General features: G+C 42.0%; 3 protein-coding genes across 9 annotated transcripts in view; 2 read left to right on the forward strand and 1 right to left on the reverse strand.

Annotated features, from left to right (window-relative positions):
* LOC127665101 (histone H2B type 1-C/E/F/G/I-like) overlaps positions 1-3,689 on the reverse strand; it is a 30,615-nt gene extending 26,926 nt beyond the window's left edge. For 4 of the 7 annotated variants that reach the window (XM_052157509.1, XM_052157512.1, XM_052157511.1 and 1 more), the window contains exon 1: positions 3,298-3,689. In XM_052157509.1, the coding sequence (XP_052013469.1) occupies positions 3,298-3,674 (377 nt within the window). In that variant the 5' untranslated portion in view covers positions 3,675-3,689. Of the gene's footprint in view, positions 1-1,720; positions 1,803-2,075; positions 2,116-3,297 lie in introns of those variants that run through there. The other 3 variants (XM_052157505.1, XM_052157507.1, XM_052157510.1) reach the window with 3 other exon arrangements.
* Positions 1-8,337, forward strand: part of LOC127665117 (uncharacterized) — a 60,905-nt gene extending 52,568 nt beyond the window's left edge. The window contains exon 5 of the mRNA XM_052157528.1: positions 7,572-8,337. Within this exon, the coding sequence (XP_052013488.1) occupies positions 7,572-7,890 (319 nt within the window). The 3' untranslated portion in view covers positions 7,891-8,337. The remainder of the gene's footprint in view (positions 1-7,571) is intronic.
* Positions 3,931-5,849, forward strand: LOC127665105 (histone H2A type 1-B). Its single transcript, XM_052157516.1, has one exon. It carries the CDS (start codon positions 3,975-3,977, stop codon positions 4,365-4,367), a length of 393 nt encoding a protein of 130 aa, XP_052013476.1. The 5' UTR covers positions 3,931-3,974; the 3' UTR covers positions 4,368-5,849.
* Positions 8,338-16,587: the final 8,250 nt, after the last annotated feature.

Below are 16,587 nucleotides of genomic sequence, written 5' to 3' on the forward strand. Positions count from 1 at the left end.
AGACATCTAAAACAATTGTGAAAACACTACCTTCCATAGTGTATTGCATGTTTCCTACCTGGGGAGCAGTTGAAAAAATTAGCCAGTGCAGGAGATAAGATGGTTTATAATCTTGAATGAAATAAAGCTCTCCTCTCCGTGCTGGGGAAGGCCCTCAGGAAGGTCACCCACACATTAACGCCTCTATGTCATTCTAGGACCCTATGACAGTAGAGGTCCTTTATTTCCCAATGAAAAGGGTTTAAATTTGAATTCATGAAATAGGGATGGGAATAGTTCATATTTGTATTGGACTTGAGGTTCATTGTTAAAAAAATACATTTAGGGATGATTACCTATTATTTGAAATGGAACAGAAACGGAAAAGAAGAAGAACCTGCTCATTTTCGTAGCTGAAGGGATTAAAGGAAGCGTCACTACCTTTCATTCCTCTCATTTTCCCCCTTGCCACACTCTGCTGTGTCTCAGAGTTCCGTGAACAGATACAGTGGGAACACAGCAGAGGACCAGAGGCGCCAGTTCTTACGGCAGCATCATAGATCGCAGCGCTTTAGATTTTGCTCACACCAAACAGAAAGGCAAAGAATTAGGGTAGTTCTGTAATAATAATACCACCATCTGTCCATAGTAATGGGACTGACGGGTTAACACACCATGTGGGTGGGGTGTCCCCATCCTCTGCTCATATGGAGGGAGGAGCTACTGAAGAATATCTCTGGAAATTATTATTGGCATTGCATAAGTTTTGGGTCTAGAAAGAGAATATCTGGAAGAATACTATTAACAATGAGACCATGCTTTCCTAAACACACTGTGTCTTAGCATGGCTTGTGCTCCTCTTCCTTCTTTGTTCACGACTGGAAGAGCCACTTGAAACCAGTTTGAAAAATACGCGTCTTGCTTCAGTTGATCTTTACACACATGTTTACACGCTAGAGCTAGTGTTATATGTACGTTGAGCTTAGATTGGTGTTTGGATGCATGGACGGATGGAGCTTGGCCAGAATCTCCTTCCATGCCCTGCTCTGTCATGTACTGGATCAAAGGAAGAAAAGGGCTGATGACTGTCATTATGTTGGGAAAGATGGCTGTCAGTACCACTGTGGCATAGCCCTACATCAGAGCATTCAAAGTGTATAATAAGACTTCATTCTGACTCAGAAAACTTCTGAAATGTGCAAAGACATAGAGATAGTGTCCGGCATGCTGAAATCACTGACTTAGAGTCACCTGCAATAGTGTTAGGTGATCAAATTTTTAGTTTACAAAGACAATTGTCATTAAGATGTGATTGGAATGTGGCCCAATTCTGTTTCTCCTGTGCATTGGAATGAGACCTTATTCCATTGAGATAAGGTCAGAAAACATCTATTAACTTATGGTAGTCTAAATCATGAAATATTAAATTGTAGTCTGATATTACATATTTGGACAACCATTGTATTAACGACCTGGTGATAAAATACTGGTAGGTATTTATTACTGGTGCCTTTGGGTAGGTTATATCCATTTGATCAACTTCAGATTGCAAGTTCTTCCTATTCTGGAATGTTTCTCTTGATTATTTGCTTGTTTTTGTTATTTTTAATAGTCTGACCAAAAAACCAAAAACCAACCTTCTCCCACCATCAAAAAAGTAATTTAATATTAATATTGGTCATCAGTGACCAATTCAGTGACAATACACTTGCTAGACACCCATCCCTTGAGAAAATGAGGACGTTTGCACAGAGGACTAAGGCCTGATGTCTTCACACTCCAGCAAGTGTTTCCTTGACCAGCTGTGATGTTTGTCTCCTTTACTTTTTGGAAAAGTTTCAATTAGTAACATAAAAAACAAAAACAAACAAACAAACAAAACAAACAAACCCTATTCTTTGCATAGTAAGGAAAAAAAATGCAAACATTATAGTTTGGTACCTTATTTACTGTTATTTTGTAGTCAGCGCTGTAACAGTATAATATGGTTAAGAATAAGGCTTTGTTCTCTGCTTCCCACATAAGCTGAGTCCTTTCCTCTTCTTAACTCTGATCTTTCATACAGAATTTTAGCCCAAAGCTGAACCCATGAGCCTTGGTACTGGCCTCTATTAGTAATTTGTCTTCCTCTTTGTACTAAAAGAAAATAAGAATACTTACAGAAACTAGGTTCTCATAAATTTTTCTTTATGAAAAAATATAATGAAGTTAGAATTTTTACAGAGGTTCTTTCCCTCTCTACTGTATCTATACTATCATATAGTATCTGACAACAAAGATGACATAGGAAACACACACCTAAATTGTAAAGTAAATTATGTCAGACAAGCAAGAGCAAATTTCTGTTCCCAAAGAGATTTCAGAGGCTCCATGCTTCCCAGTGATATGAGCCGACCCTTATCGCTAAAGTAGTATCTGTGTATTATTTTTATATTTTCATTTATCGATATTATTAAAGTTTGTAATGACACATTTCTAAATGAACTTCAAAATTAATTTGGTTTTGACTTTATTAAATGCTGCTGTATGTGAACCTCCTAAAACATGACTCTGAAGTTTATTTCAGTCGTGTATGGCATGTGTTGTCAATTTACCCTGATTAACTCATTTTTAAAAAAGGAACATGTAATTATTTCTACTAGTTTGTCTGAAAGAATGCCATATCCCCTAAACAAACAAAAAAATTAAACTCTAGCTTATGTGATCAGAATGTATTAACAGCTGGGCGTCATTAGAATACATTAATCATACAAACATGTACCACCAAAGTAACTGAGCCAAACAAACTCTTTGTAGTAGCAATTACATAGATTCCAGAAAAAGGTTTAAAATTTTTTCAATTAAGCTATTGCGTATTTAAACTGAAAAGCCCATTAAGATGAGAACATGGAAACGGCTGGGAAAGGTCTTTTGTTCTAAGTATCAGCAACACTGAGGGAAGCACCCCAAGAATGGTGGGTAAACAAACGCTCTTTGAAATTGCCCGCGCTGGTCAGTGATTGGCTAATGAAGCCACTAAATAAGATTGAGACGAGCATCTCACTTATGGTACATTCATCTAATGTGAAAAAAAACCCGCCTACGCAACCGTACTCAAACACGTATCTGTACAGGTTTACTCAGACAGCAGTAAGTTTATATAGTGTGGAAGGGAACCAGTCTCCCTCCTAATCAAGAATTTCCTAATCTCCTTAACTGACACCTCCCGTTTGTCTTTTATCTTTCTAAGCAAGTAACTCACAAAGTGCCACATCCTTATAGTAAAGTGGGTGGCTCTGAAAAGAGCCTTTGGGTCAGGAGTGAGTTAGAGGAACTCACTTGGAGCTGGTGTACTTGGTGACGGCCTTGGTGCCCTCGGACACGGCGTGCTTGGCCAGCTCTCCGGGCAGCAGCAGGCGCACGGCCGTCTGGATCTCCCGGGACGTGATGGTCGAGCGCTTGTTGTAATGCGCCAGGCGCGACGCCTCGCCCGCGATGCGCTCGAAGATGTCGTTCACGAACGAGTTCATGATGCCCATGGCCTTGGAGGAGATGCCCGTGTCGGGGTGCACTTGCTTCAGCACCTTGTACACGTACACCGAGTAGCTCTCCTTGCGGCTGCGCTTGCGCTTCTTGCCATCCTTCTTCTGCGCCTTGGTCACGGCCTTCTTGGAGCCCTTCTTCGGGGCGGGCGCGGACTTCGCTGGCTCAGGCATGGTAAAAAAAAAAAAAAAAAAAAATTAACCAACCTAAGAACAGATAGAGTGAACAACTGTAGAGAGTGTCTGCCCAGGATGCCTTTTAAACAAACTTGTGGATGGTACTCGCTATCGTCATTCACTAAGTACCCAATCATAGCAAGGGTTATTCAAAGCAACTGTGTTATTGGTCTAGATGAAATGGTTATATGTAACCAATGAAATTGCTACATTTTCACTCCTTGGGTTGACTATAAATAATACCAGCATAGCTTTGTGGTCTCCCACTGAACAGACTCTATTTGCTATATTCTTACCATGTCTGGACGCGGCAAGCAGGGCGGCAAGGCTCGCGCCAAGGCCAAGACCCGCTCCTCCCGGGCCGGCCTGCAGTTCCCCGTGGGCCGCGTGCACCGGCTGCTCCGCAAGGGCAACTACTCGGAGCGCGTGGGCGCCGGCGCCCCGGTGTACCTGGCGGCCGTGCTGGAGTACCTGACGGCCGAGATCCTGGAGCTGGCGGGCAACGCGGCCCGCGACAACAAGAAGACGCGCATCATCCCGCGCCACCTGCAGCTGGCCATCCGCAACGACGAGGAGCTCAACAAGCTGCTGGGCCGCGTCACCATCGCGCAGGGCGGCGTCCTGCCCAACATCCAGGCCGTGCTGCTGCCCAAGAAGACCGAGAGCCACCACAAGGCCAAGGGGAAGTAAGCCAGTGAGCAAGTCATCCTTTTAAATCACAAAGGCTCTTTTCAGAGCCACCTACAAAAACACTTAGAGGAGTTGTGCTACTTAGGATGGTGGTTGGACCACAGACACTGAGAGGGAACCTAGCCCTAGTTTCATAAGTTCCTACCAAGAATTGTTCCATGTTACCTATCTGTACAAACTTCCAAAGTCTCACCTGTATGTACTAGTAGCTATTAAGTTTCAATGTTTCAAGCCACGAAGTTTGCTTGTATTGAAAGTTAATGGTGTATGTTCCCGTATGGCATTCTAGGACAAATAAGTTACCACTTCCAATTGCTCCTAAATTCCCTCAGCATTTACAGGATGACTTAAAAGTAAAACATCGGTCATTTCTTTAAACTAGTCTTCTGCTCAGTTTTATACCCAATTATACAATGTACAATGCCGTGTACATTGCAGAAGAATATTTTTGTAATGTAAAGTACATGTAAAGGTCACTAGAGTGGCACAAACCTTAAGGAGGCTGAGGTTAAAGAAGTTTGAAGAAAAGGTCTCTGCTGCCAACAGACTAAAAAAATACATAAGATACACAATTCAGTATATTTCTACTTATTCTGAGTCAGTAGAAGGAATTAACAAAGCAACTCTAGAAAGGAAAAGTATAAAGATGATATAGTAAATATATTACTGGAGTTAAATCTGAAAACATGCAGTATGTATGGATAGTAACCTTGAAAAAATCATTTAGGGAGCTGAAGGAGTGGCTAAGTGGTTACGGACGTTTGTGGATCCTGCAAGAGGTCTATAGTTAATCCCTGGCTAACATCGGGTTCCGGTTTTGGGTGGGTGCCACACAGCCTGTTCTGGAGGCATGGGCACTGGCACAGAGACACCAAATTTACACATGAATTTGTAAAATGAAATAAATGGCAGAGAGAAGCTAGAATTGAAGGTCTTCGTCTCCTTGTCACTTACCAGTTGAGTATCCAATGCCTGTTACGTCCTGCACCAAACTACAGTTACATGGACTGAGCAAAACACACATTATTCTTGTAGTGTGGAACTTGATGGAAGACAAGATCAGACCAACAATCAAAAACCTTACATAGCCTGTTGGATCTCCCAGCCTGCTTGCTTTCTATAGTCAAATCTTCATGTTCCACAGGATTCAAATGAAGTTTGAAACGCAGAGGAATAAGGAACCCTTCCTTTGTCATTTTTTATTGCTAATTTTCATTTTCTCATGAGACTTTCTCAGAGAAAGCAGACATGGGAGTCCCTCCCGAACCCCGAGAGAAAAGTGCCTCCAGCATTTTGGTTCAAGCCAAACTCATGATTTTACCTGGATTCCTAAAACATCCGTTAGCTTTCTTCTGGGATTCACACTCACCAAAGCCAGTCTTCAGTGTCATCTTTGTTTATTCTACCGAGTGGACTCTTTTGGGTTTATCCTCGCCCACCTCATAGTTGAAACACACACACACACACACACACACACACACACAGGCTCACTTACACGCACGCACACGCACTCACTCACATGCACACACGTGCGCACACACAGATACACACACACACACTCTCTCACTTGAAAGAGAATGAGAAACAGTGTATACTAAAGGTTTCTCCAGATTTCATGCTCCAACGTGGAAGGAGTGTTATGAAGCTATAGAACAAAGTCATAAGTAAAAATAGGTTTAAACATATTGCAGACATGTGCAGCAATGTCAGAGAATCTTTTCTGTAGGTCTCAGATACTATCTGATGACATTCTTGGCTAGTGGATTGGTGGAAACTACTGATGTCCTATGCTGAGGTAGCAAGTTAGGTTCTTACTAGTCACAAACTGTTAGACACAGAGAACCATATTCTTCCAAAGGGAAGACCACCAGCCTTAGGACCCGTGACACTCCAATTTCACTATTAAGTTTGCGTACCTCTCATGCATGTAGTTCTTGTCAATCAACCAGTCATTGCAGATATAGCTTCTTTCTATGTATTTTTTAAAAATATGTATTTATTATATATATATGAATACACTGTTGCTGTCTTCAGACTTCAGATCCCATTATAGATGCTTGTGAGCCACAATGTTAGAATTGAACTCAGAACCTCTGGAAGAGCAGTCGGTGCTCTAACCCACCGAGCACTGACCATCTCTCCAGGCCTCTGTGAATTTTCTTGACAGATCCTAATTTAGAAGTTGTGGGGGGAAATTTCAGGAGATTAAAGAAATAAGTGTTTTTCATTTTGCTTGTACTTTACAGAGAATATTGTGCATAGTAGTCACAAAGGAACCCCCAGCCTCAAAGTTTTTGTTCAATCTTCACAAACACACTTGGATATTATCTTGGAAATATTAGTGAGAGTCAATTAAATAGAAAATATTTGAGAAGAAATAAGGCTGACAATAGGAACGATGAAATTTCAATATAAAGTCTAAATTTAATATAGTTAAGTAGAAGTATCAGTAATGACCCTTAGTGAAGGAAAATTCACTTAAATGTATAAAATGACTTTAAACTTAAAAGGATTTACCAAGTGATGCAGATTAATAATTCACCCATTGGTGCTTTTATGACAAATTCTCAAGAAAATAATACTGCTATTAAGATGGCTTTTTGAAAGTATTAACTAAAAAACTTACTTGAAATGTGGTTATAGCAGAGAAGGAACACAAGGTTTGCATGTTAGAAAGTGCACTGAACACCAAAGCGCCTTAGCCCCCACCTGCAGTGTCCTCCCGGACCGGGTTACGTTTGTTAGGGGATCGCTTGTCTTTTTGTATTGTGTACAACGTCAGTGTATTGATTGTGCGCTCGATTCCGCAAACTTCTTAAAACAGGGTGAGGACCTAGTTCCCTTAGAAAGCACAGACAGAGAAATAACAGGCGCCTTTTTTCTTTCTTTCTTTCTTTCTTTCTTTCTTTCTTTCTTTCTTTCTTTCTTCCTTCCTTCCTTCCTTCCTTCCTTCCTTCCTTCCTTCCTTCCTTCCTTCCTTCCTTTCTTTCTTTCTTTCTTTCTTTCTTTCTTTCTTTCTTTCTTTCTTTCTTTCTTTCTTTCTTTCTTTCTTTCTTTCTTTTTCTTTTAGTCTTCCCCTCCCCCACCGCGGCGGATGCAACTTCCCGCCTCCTCCCTGCAGGTTCTCATTTCGGTCCGCTCCCTGCACTATAAAAGCCAGCGCTCAGGCTCCCTGTCAGCATAGCTGCTCTTAGCCTTTCAGAGTGCAGTCATGTCTGGTCGTGGCAAGGGCGGTAAGGGTCTGGGCAAAGGGGGCGCCAAGCGCCACCGCAAAGTCCTGCGCGATAACATCCAGGGCATCACCAAGCCCGCCATCCGCCGCCTGGCCCGGCGCGGGGGAGTGAAGCGCATCTCCGGCCTCATCTACGAGGAGACCCGCGGCGTGCTGAAGGTGTTCCTGGAGAACGTGATCCGCGACGCCGTCACCTACACGGAGCACGCCAAGCGCAAGACCGTCACCGCCATGGACGTGGTCTACGCGCTCAAGCGCCAGGGCCGCACCCTCTACGGCTTCGGCGGCTGAGCTGCTCAGATTCTGTTACAGCCTAAAGGTCCTTTTCAGGACCACCACATACTTCGTTGAGGAGCCAACGCTTGCTCGGAATTTTTCGCTAAAATACAATTTCAGTCTGTCCAGAATGGGAATGAAAAGTGAGTGGTGACAGGTTGTCCAATCAGCACCCCTGTCTGTGCCTAATAGGCATGTGGGTCAAAAACAATCCTGTCAGACTGAATTCTCTTTTTCCTCACTGTTTCTTTTTCTAGGTAGATTTTAGGCAGTTTAACCCCTTTCCTGCTGACCCCCACCCCCGCTCTCTGAGGGTTCTTCCCTGCCCTCTTAGTTAGGAACTACCTTGCCACACAAATCACTTGTTACATTGTAATTTGTACATTCAGTGATATAGTATGAGGTTGCTCAGGCTTTGTAAACTGCCATGCTACCTCGGATGCAATAAAGTTCTGAGTAAAACTAGATGCCACTTTTGGGGGTTGGGGAGTTTCTGAATTGAGTTCTTATGAGCTGTAAAAGGAACTTCAAATAATTAAAAAGTCATATAAACAAAACGACCAAGAGTGTACAGTTCACATGGTTAGAATATGCATTTAGAACAAAAGGATTAAGCTTTACACTTCCACAGATGTGCCAATAGACAATTATTTTAACTTGTCCAATGCCTTCATTTAGTCTGTTCTCCCATTTTCATGTATGCTGTAGATATGTATCCATATCTACATCCTTTACATATTTACATTCCACATGTGAGAGCATGTGAGGTTTTTGTCTGAGATTGTATGTTTTTGCTTAATATATATTCTAATTCCATGTATTTTCCTGCATGTTTTAGAACTTCATTTTTCTTTAGAGCTGAGTAATATTCAAGTGCATTGGTAATAAATTTTTCATCTACTTGTCTGTAGATGGCCAACTAGATTGATTCCAATTCTTTGTTATTGTGAATAAAGCAGTATTTAACATTGAGGTAAAAAATATGGTATTATGGAGTTCTTTGAATCTATGCTCAGGTATAAAATAGCTTTGTCACAAAGGAGTTCTATTTTTATTTTTTTGAGAGATCTCCAAACTGTTTTCCACAGTGGCTCTATTGATTGTTCCCCCCATTAACAGTGAATCTTTACTGTTGAATGAAGCGTTACTTCCATACTCTTGCCAACGTTTGTTGATTGTTTTCATCCTAACTGAAGTGGTGTCTCAAAGTAGTTTTAATTTGTATATCCCTGATGTCTTGGATTATTGAGCACTTACAAATAGTTACTGGCCATTTGCCTTTGTTTTGAAAACTATTGATTCAATGTTATTAGCTGATGGCAGCTTTCTGTTTCCAGCACTCAGTTCCTGAATTCTTTCTACATCCTGGCCTCCAGTCTGACATGCAGCTGGCAGCGTTCCGATCCCATTCTTTATGTTGTCCATGTGCTGTTCTGTCTGCTTTGCAGTAGAGAAACTTTTTATTTTCATGTTGTTCCACCTCTTGGAACTTGACCTGTGCTGTTTGTATCCTATTTAAAAAAAATTTCCCTACCACAATATCTTGAAGGGCATCCATCTCCTTTGTGTTCTTCTAAAGGTTAAATGATTCAGAGTTTTGATCCATTTCACACTGAGTTTTCCACTGTTAGAACTCCAGCTTTGCCGGCCCTGTTGGACAGGCTTTTCCCAAAGGATGTTTTTCCCACTTTGTCACAAATTAGGTGGGTATAGCTTTGCCTTTTTATTTCTAGGTCTTCTATTTTATTCCATTGGATTGTCTACGTGTCTATTTTTTATTCCAAATCCAGTCGTCTCTACCACTATAGCACAACTTGAGGTCAGGTGACGACTCTACTGCTCTTACTCATTACAATTTCTTTGGCTCTTTTTTGTTCCATAAAATTTTTTTGCATTATTTTTTCTAAGCCCGTAAAGGGTGACATGGACATTTTCATAGGTATTACATTAATTCTGTATATTAATTTTGGTACTTGTAGATATTTTTACAATATTATTTCTGTATAAAGATATTTTTTCACTCTCTGGTTTCTTTTCTTTTTATATTTTAAGTGAGAAAGTTACAAAGCATCATAATTATACATATAAGGCCAAATCACAGGTCTTTTTTTTTTAATTTTTAGCCAGCAGCTAAGAGAGTGCCTAAGAAAGTCTCCTGGTGTTGGAAATTGTTTTTAAAAGCAAAAGACTACACAGACCATAACTACATCAATCTCATGAGATAAGCAGAAGTAGGCTGACAGCTGTTTGGGAAGAACACACCTGACCACTTTGACTTAAATCTTTACTAGTTGTTTTGTTTGTACAAATATTATTTTGGTTAATATATCTGGACAGTGCTCAGGGTCATCCCTGTGTTCCCAAGGCAGACAAGACCATTGTGGAGGCTGAGAAGTGTCTACACAAACAGAAAATAGAGTCAGGACCAAGACAGTACTACTCATTCACTTCAGTGTGGTTTCCTTGGTCAATATCTTAAGAGTTTTTCTTGTACAGGTCTTGGAGTTTTGTTCTTGCTGCTGTTGCTGCTGCTGCTGATGACGATGATGATGTTAAATGTATTTCTGAATACTTAATTGGGAGTATTTGAAGGAAATGTTTTTCCTAATTACTTTCTGGGAGAGTGTGATGGCTCTTCTTGATGGTCAGATTATCAGCTTGACTATATCTGGAATGAACTACAATCCGGAAATGGAGGGCACACCTGCAACCTGTAGCCTTTGCTCCAGATATGGAGGCTGGAGGACACAAGCTTTTGATCCAGGTCTTGAGGTGGGATGACACACTGTCTTAAATTGTATTAACACACACCTTTAATCCAGATCTTGAAGCACTCTTTATCTGGCCATAACTTCTGCTGAAGCCAGACATAAGGACAATGGACAAAGGAAGGGTTTTTTTTCCCTTCTTCTATGCCTGCTTACACTTACTGGTCAGCATATATATTGGAGCACACTTCAGAATTTCTGCTTATAGTTGAAACACCCAGCCTTGTGGGACTGGGCAACTACTAGATCCTTGGAATTTTGGTTTGTTTGTTTGTTTTGTTTTGTTTTGTGTTTGTTTTTTTCAAGACAGGGTTCCTCTGTGTAGCCCTGGCTGTCCTGGAACTCACTCTGTAGAACAGGCTGGCCTCGAACTCAGATATCTGCCTGCCTCTGCCTCCCAAATGCTGGGATTAAAGGCATGTGTTGCTGCTGATGCTGCCACCGCCGCCGCCGCCGCCGCCGCCGCCGCCGCCGCCGCCGCCGCCGCCGCCACTGCTGTCCATTGTTAGATTAGTTGGATTGAAGCCTGTAAGCAATTCCAAAAAAACAAAAACCAAAAAATACTCCTTTATATAGAGAGACAGACATTCTGTAAGTTCTGTGACTCTAGAGAACCCTCACTAATGGTCCCAGAAGTTGGTACCAGGACTAGCTATAGAGGAGCAGATGTATAAGGATGCATCTTTTAAGTGTTTGGAATAGACTTTTGATTTGTCAGCACTTTCTAAATCATCAGCACCATAAGCTACTGAAGAAACCGATCACTCAGTCTCTCTCCTGGGAGCTCAGAGAGTATTGGAAGCCATTGGTAGAGACTTTATTTCAAACTTAAAGAGGTAAATGCCTTTGATTATCTTGATCATCAGTTGTGTGTGATAATAGAGTTGATGACCAGATATATGAAACTTTCTATAGTTTGGGGGTAGGGAGTGTCACTTTTGAATATGCTTGGCCAACAGAGTGGCACTACTCAGATGTGTGGCCTTGTTGGAGTAGTTGTGTCTCCGTAGGTATGGGCTTTAAGACCCTATCCTGACTGCCTGACTCTCAGCTCCTCCTGCACCATGCCAGCCTGGATGCTGCCATGCTCCCACCTTGATGATTATGGACTGAACTTCTGAACCTGTAAGCCAGCCCCAATTAAATGTTGTCCTCACAAGAGTTGCCTTGGTCATGGTGTCTGCTCACAGCAGTAAAACCCCTAACTGAGACAAGGGGAAGGAAAATGCTTTTGCTGTTTAGTTGCTCTTAGCACTTCTGGATAAATTAATAAAGGGTAGGGATGATCTCCAGGAGCTCCAGATGCAAATAAACAATCTAAAAGTTTTTAAGTGTGCCCTCAAAGAGAATCTACTCTCCATCAGCCAGAGAGTTCCAGATGCACAAAATCAAACCAAAACTCTCATTATAAGGTTGCCTGGATTACAGCAAAAATTTGAGTCTTAGTCTCAAGGGGATAGACAGTTAAAGTGAGGGCATTAATTGACAGAGGATGGGACCCTATAACTTGGGGGGGGGGGGGAGGGAGGACCCTGTTGAAGCTGAGAACTTTGAATCCTCAGATTCTCAAGAGTTTACCTTACTTCAGGCCTAGTGCTTGAAATATTGTGTTTTTTACCTAAGAAAATTAATCCTTCATTCTCTGAAGTGTCAGAGACCAAACCCTAGAAAACCAGAGTTTCAACAGCCCTCACCTTGAAAGTTCACTGAGCTTTCGTTTACAGCAAACCGCCCCCCCCCCCCTTTCTTCACCCAAGGCTGATCAACAGGTTCTCATCCTGGCCGAACACCTGGGATGGTCTGGGCGGAACCAGCATTCCAGGAAAGCTGCAGATGCCTGGAGCCACAGCTAGCATCCTTCCCGGATGACCGTTCCTCCTTCTGTGCTTCTAGTGTCCCCCTCAGCCCCTCCCTAATTCCTCTTACTGAGCGTTCATAACCAGGTGTTTTACGTTTCATTAAAGAGGCCTTGACACAGAACCCCGTTTGCTTGGCCTCGCTCCTCTTTCTCGCCCGTTTCTCTCTTTCAGGCTTGGGTTCCCCTCGACACCTGGAATTACTAGGTCCCGCCAGTGGCGACACTGAAGGAAATATCAGGCAAGACAAATCTGATGTCTGTCAAGGCTCCCATCTAGACCTATAACCAGACTCAAGGCAAAGCAAGACCCTAGACAGGATGAATAAAAAAGGAAGGGTTATAACTTAGTAGTGATGTGTTTGTGTGTCGAGTTAACAAGGGCTGAGTAGTATTGGCTTGTTTTTTCACCTTGACACAAGCTAGACTCATCAGAGAGGAAGGAAACTCAGAAGAAAAAAAAAAACAACTGCTTCCATGAGATCCAGCTGTAAGGCATTTTCCCAATCAATGGGGGGCAGGCTCGGCCCATTGAGGATGACGCCACCCCTGGGTCAGTAATCCTGGTTTCTATAAGAAAGCATCTCTCCATGGCCTCCAGGCTTCCAGGATCCTGCTCTGTGAGTTCCTGTCCTGACTTCCTTTGGTGATGAGCAGCAATGTAGAAGTGTAAGCCAAATCAATTCCTTCCTCCCCCAACTGGCTTTCTGGTCCTGGTGTTTCAGTGCAGCAATAGGAACCCTAACTAAGAATGTCGGGAGCCATCTAGGATAGCCTAAGAGACAGTAGGTAAATTTCCTGAGGGTGGCCCACTGTATTTTGAATGGTTTGGCATGGGTGAGCTCTGAGAGACCAGGTCCAAAAGAGACTTTCTCTCAGGATTGATTCTTACCACGGATATGCCTTTCCTGTCATTATTAAATTAGTATAATATTCCCTGCACATTAGCCCACCTTACTAGACAGATTTCCTGCAGGTCAACAAAGATGTAATGTTTTGAAGTGATGGTATGTAGACAAATTGATGATGTCACAATTCATAACAGTGATTCTATAGAATTCCTACATTTATACCAACGAGTTCTGAGCTGTCATTAGTAATTCTGTAATTAGGACTCTGTAGTCCTTCATGAGTCTAGTCACGAACTAGTCACACTAGGACAGAAAGAAGGCATGAAACAGATTTACCATCAAGGAAAACGTTCCTTTACGCTGTAAAACCATTACTTGATAACTAAAAGTCATAAAAGGGAATAAACAATTTTGCAAGGACAGAAGATAAAAACATTGACTGGATTTATCTATACAAAAGTTCAATATGAATGAAACATTGTGCAGATGAATTTCCCCTTAGCAAAACTGTGTAAATTTACACATAAGGCTCTGTCTCGGGCCAAATACAGGAGGAAGGATGAGGGGCTTTAGAACCCGTGGCGTGCAGCCCACAGGTTACCACGCCCACCTGGATGAGGCATGGTGTGGCTCGGCCCTGAGGACCACGTGTCCTGAGGACTTCCTGCAGTTAGGGAGCTCTGCTCTGCTCGATACCCTCCCATCCCGCTTAATCTAAGAATTAAATGGAAACCCTGAGGGGGCTTCCGGTCCCTCACTGGACAGCATCTCTGGCACTCACAATACTTGATCCCCCTCAGGCATTGCTGTGGGGCGGATGAATGATCCAGTCCACCCACCTTAGGGAAGAACTTAGAGACATAGACCGCCAGCAGGGATCACTACCACCCTTAGAGAAAAATTTGGAAAAATAAAATTGTTGGTGAAACTAGGTTGAGATGTTTTTACTGCTGGCTCTGATGTAGAAAATCTTAGGAAACAGTTTGAAGTTCAGGAAGACACACTCTTATCAGTTGAGCAAGGGACCGTTTATGGTCAGGGACCAGGAACAGCGGTAGCTCTGGCTGACAGGACTCTCACTGAGGCCGCACTGGTGAGGAGTGATTTCTTAAACTCATTTTAGCCTTCAGCTTCCTGATATGATATTTATTTATTATTAAAAGATTTTTTAAAAAAGATTTGTTTATTTTATGTATGTGAATACACTGTAGCCGCCTTCAGATACACTAGAAGAGGGAATCCGATCCCATTGCAGACGGTGTGAGCCACCATGTGGTTGCTGGGAATTGAACTCAGAACCTTTGGGCAAGCAGTCGGTGCTCCTAAGCAGTGAACCATTTCTCCAGCCCCTGATATGATTTATTAAGATCAGCTGATGAGTAGACATGCATTCTGAGGATTTAAGGTAGAAATGACTGGTTTTTTTTATATATAATAGTTTAGACTTGTGATTCTTTGAAGATTCTTATAAGATTACTTCAAAAGATAAATAAAATAATCAGTCCTTTCTTTGTAAGTGGAAATTGCTGCCTGCCATTAATAGAAACTGCCTGAGGAAACTACTCTGTTGCTTACACTTTGTTAATCTGTATCAAGTTGCTTAGTTACAAACACACATGGATTTGGGGACATCACTAGAAGGAAATTAAGATGCAATCGCAGTGTAGTTATATAATGCTAGAAAGATGGTCCCTGGATACATAAGTTATGCAAGTGTCTTCTTACTCAGGGTTTCTATTCTGCACAAACATCATGACCAAGAAGCAGGTTGGGGAGGAAAGGGTTTATTCCGCTTACACTTCCACATTACTGTTGCTCACCAAAGGAAGTCAGGGCAGGAACTCAAGCAGGTCAGGAAGCAGGAGCTGATGCAGAGGCCATGGAGGGATGTTTCTTACTCGGTTGCTTCCTCTGCCTTGCTCAGCTTGCTTTCTTATAGAACCCAAGAATACCAGCCCAGGATGGCACCACCCACAAGGGGCTTCCCCACTTGGTTACTAATTGAGAAAATGCCCCACAGCTGGATCTCATGGAGGCATTTTCTCAACTGAAGCCACTTTCTTTGTGATAACTCCAAGTTGACACACAAAGCCAGCCAGTACAGGAAGAAAGAATAAATTATGAGGATTGGAGCCTCCATCAACTGCGAGTATGTGTAACGTTTGTGTGTGTGGTGGGTTGGAGCATTGTTCCTTCCATCCATCAACTATTGTGTGTGTGTGTGTGTGTGTGTGTGTTGGAGTTTACTCCATTCAATTGTGCGTATTTATGTATGTATGTGGATGTGTGAAACGCTTGTAACCTGCTTGCTGGAGCTTTTGTCTGACCTCTGTGTGTGAATGTGTGTCTGTAGGTCTGTATGCATGCATGTGTGTGTGCATGTATTATATTAATTATATATATGAAGTTATTGGACTCTATCTTTTGTTTCATCCACTCAGAAAGAGAGAGAGAGAGGTAGAGAGAGAGAATTTTTCTTTCTTTTCTTTTCTTTCTTGCTAGCCCCAAGGAGTTAAAAGAGTTCATAGTTTTTCTACTGATTACAGAAAGTGACAGCCCCAGTAAATTAAACTTTGTTCCCTTTGAGAAAAGTCCACTGAGTAATCTCTATAACTCCTGGTTGTCTTAGGCAGCAGCTCCTGTAGGTATCAGGATTCACCCCATCAGTCGCTCTAAGCACTGACCCCCCAATAATAACCTCAATTTACCCACCACTTGGGAGACAAAGCTGGACATCGGCAAGAATTAGTGTTTAACTCCTAAGGCAGATAATGAGGGTTTAGTTGATAACTAGTCTTCATGGAAACATATGTAAACAGCTCTGATGTAGCTCGTTATGTAATTTATGATTTGAACTTATGTTTGAATTTATTGTGAACTTTTGAAAAAAGATTCTTGGAATACCATGTGATCATGTATTCTAAAATACATGTACAAGAGCTAAGAACTGCCACGGACCACCACAGCTGGGTATGGGGGTCCCTGGGGTGAGGGTTCTCGAAGTCTAGGTGGGCAAGGATTTGGTGTTAATAAACAGAAACAAACACAGAGGCAATTTGAATCTGAGTGTGTTTTGCAGCTCTCAAGCAGGGGATTTTATACATTAAGCCAACATGACAACTCTTAGAAACCATATCCATTGAAACAACATGAATACCAACAAGAATCATTTGGCACAGTAAAAATCATCTAAGCATTACAACTCTGAAACTACATGTTTGGTGAATCACAAACAGAA

The sequence above is a fragment of the Apodemus sylvaticus genome, chromosome 14 (assembly GCF_947179515.1).
Source record: "Apodemus sylvaticus chromosome 14, mApoSyl1.1, whole genome shotgun sequence".
NCBI classification, from domain to species: Eukaryota; Metazoa; Chordata; class Mammalia; order Rodentia; family Muridae; genus Apodemus; species Apodemus sylvaticus.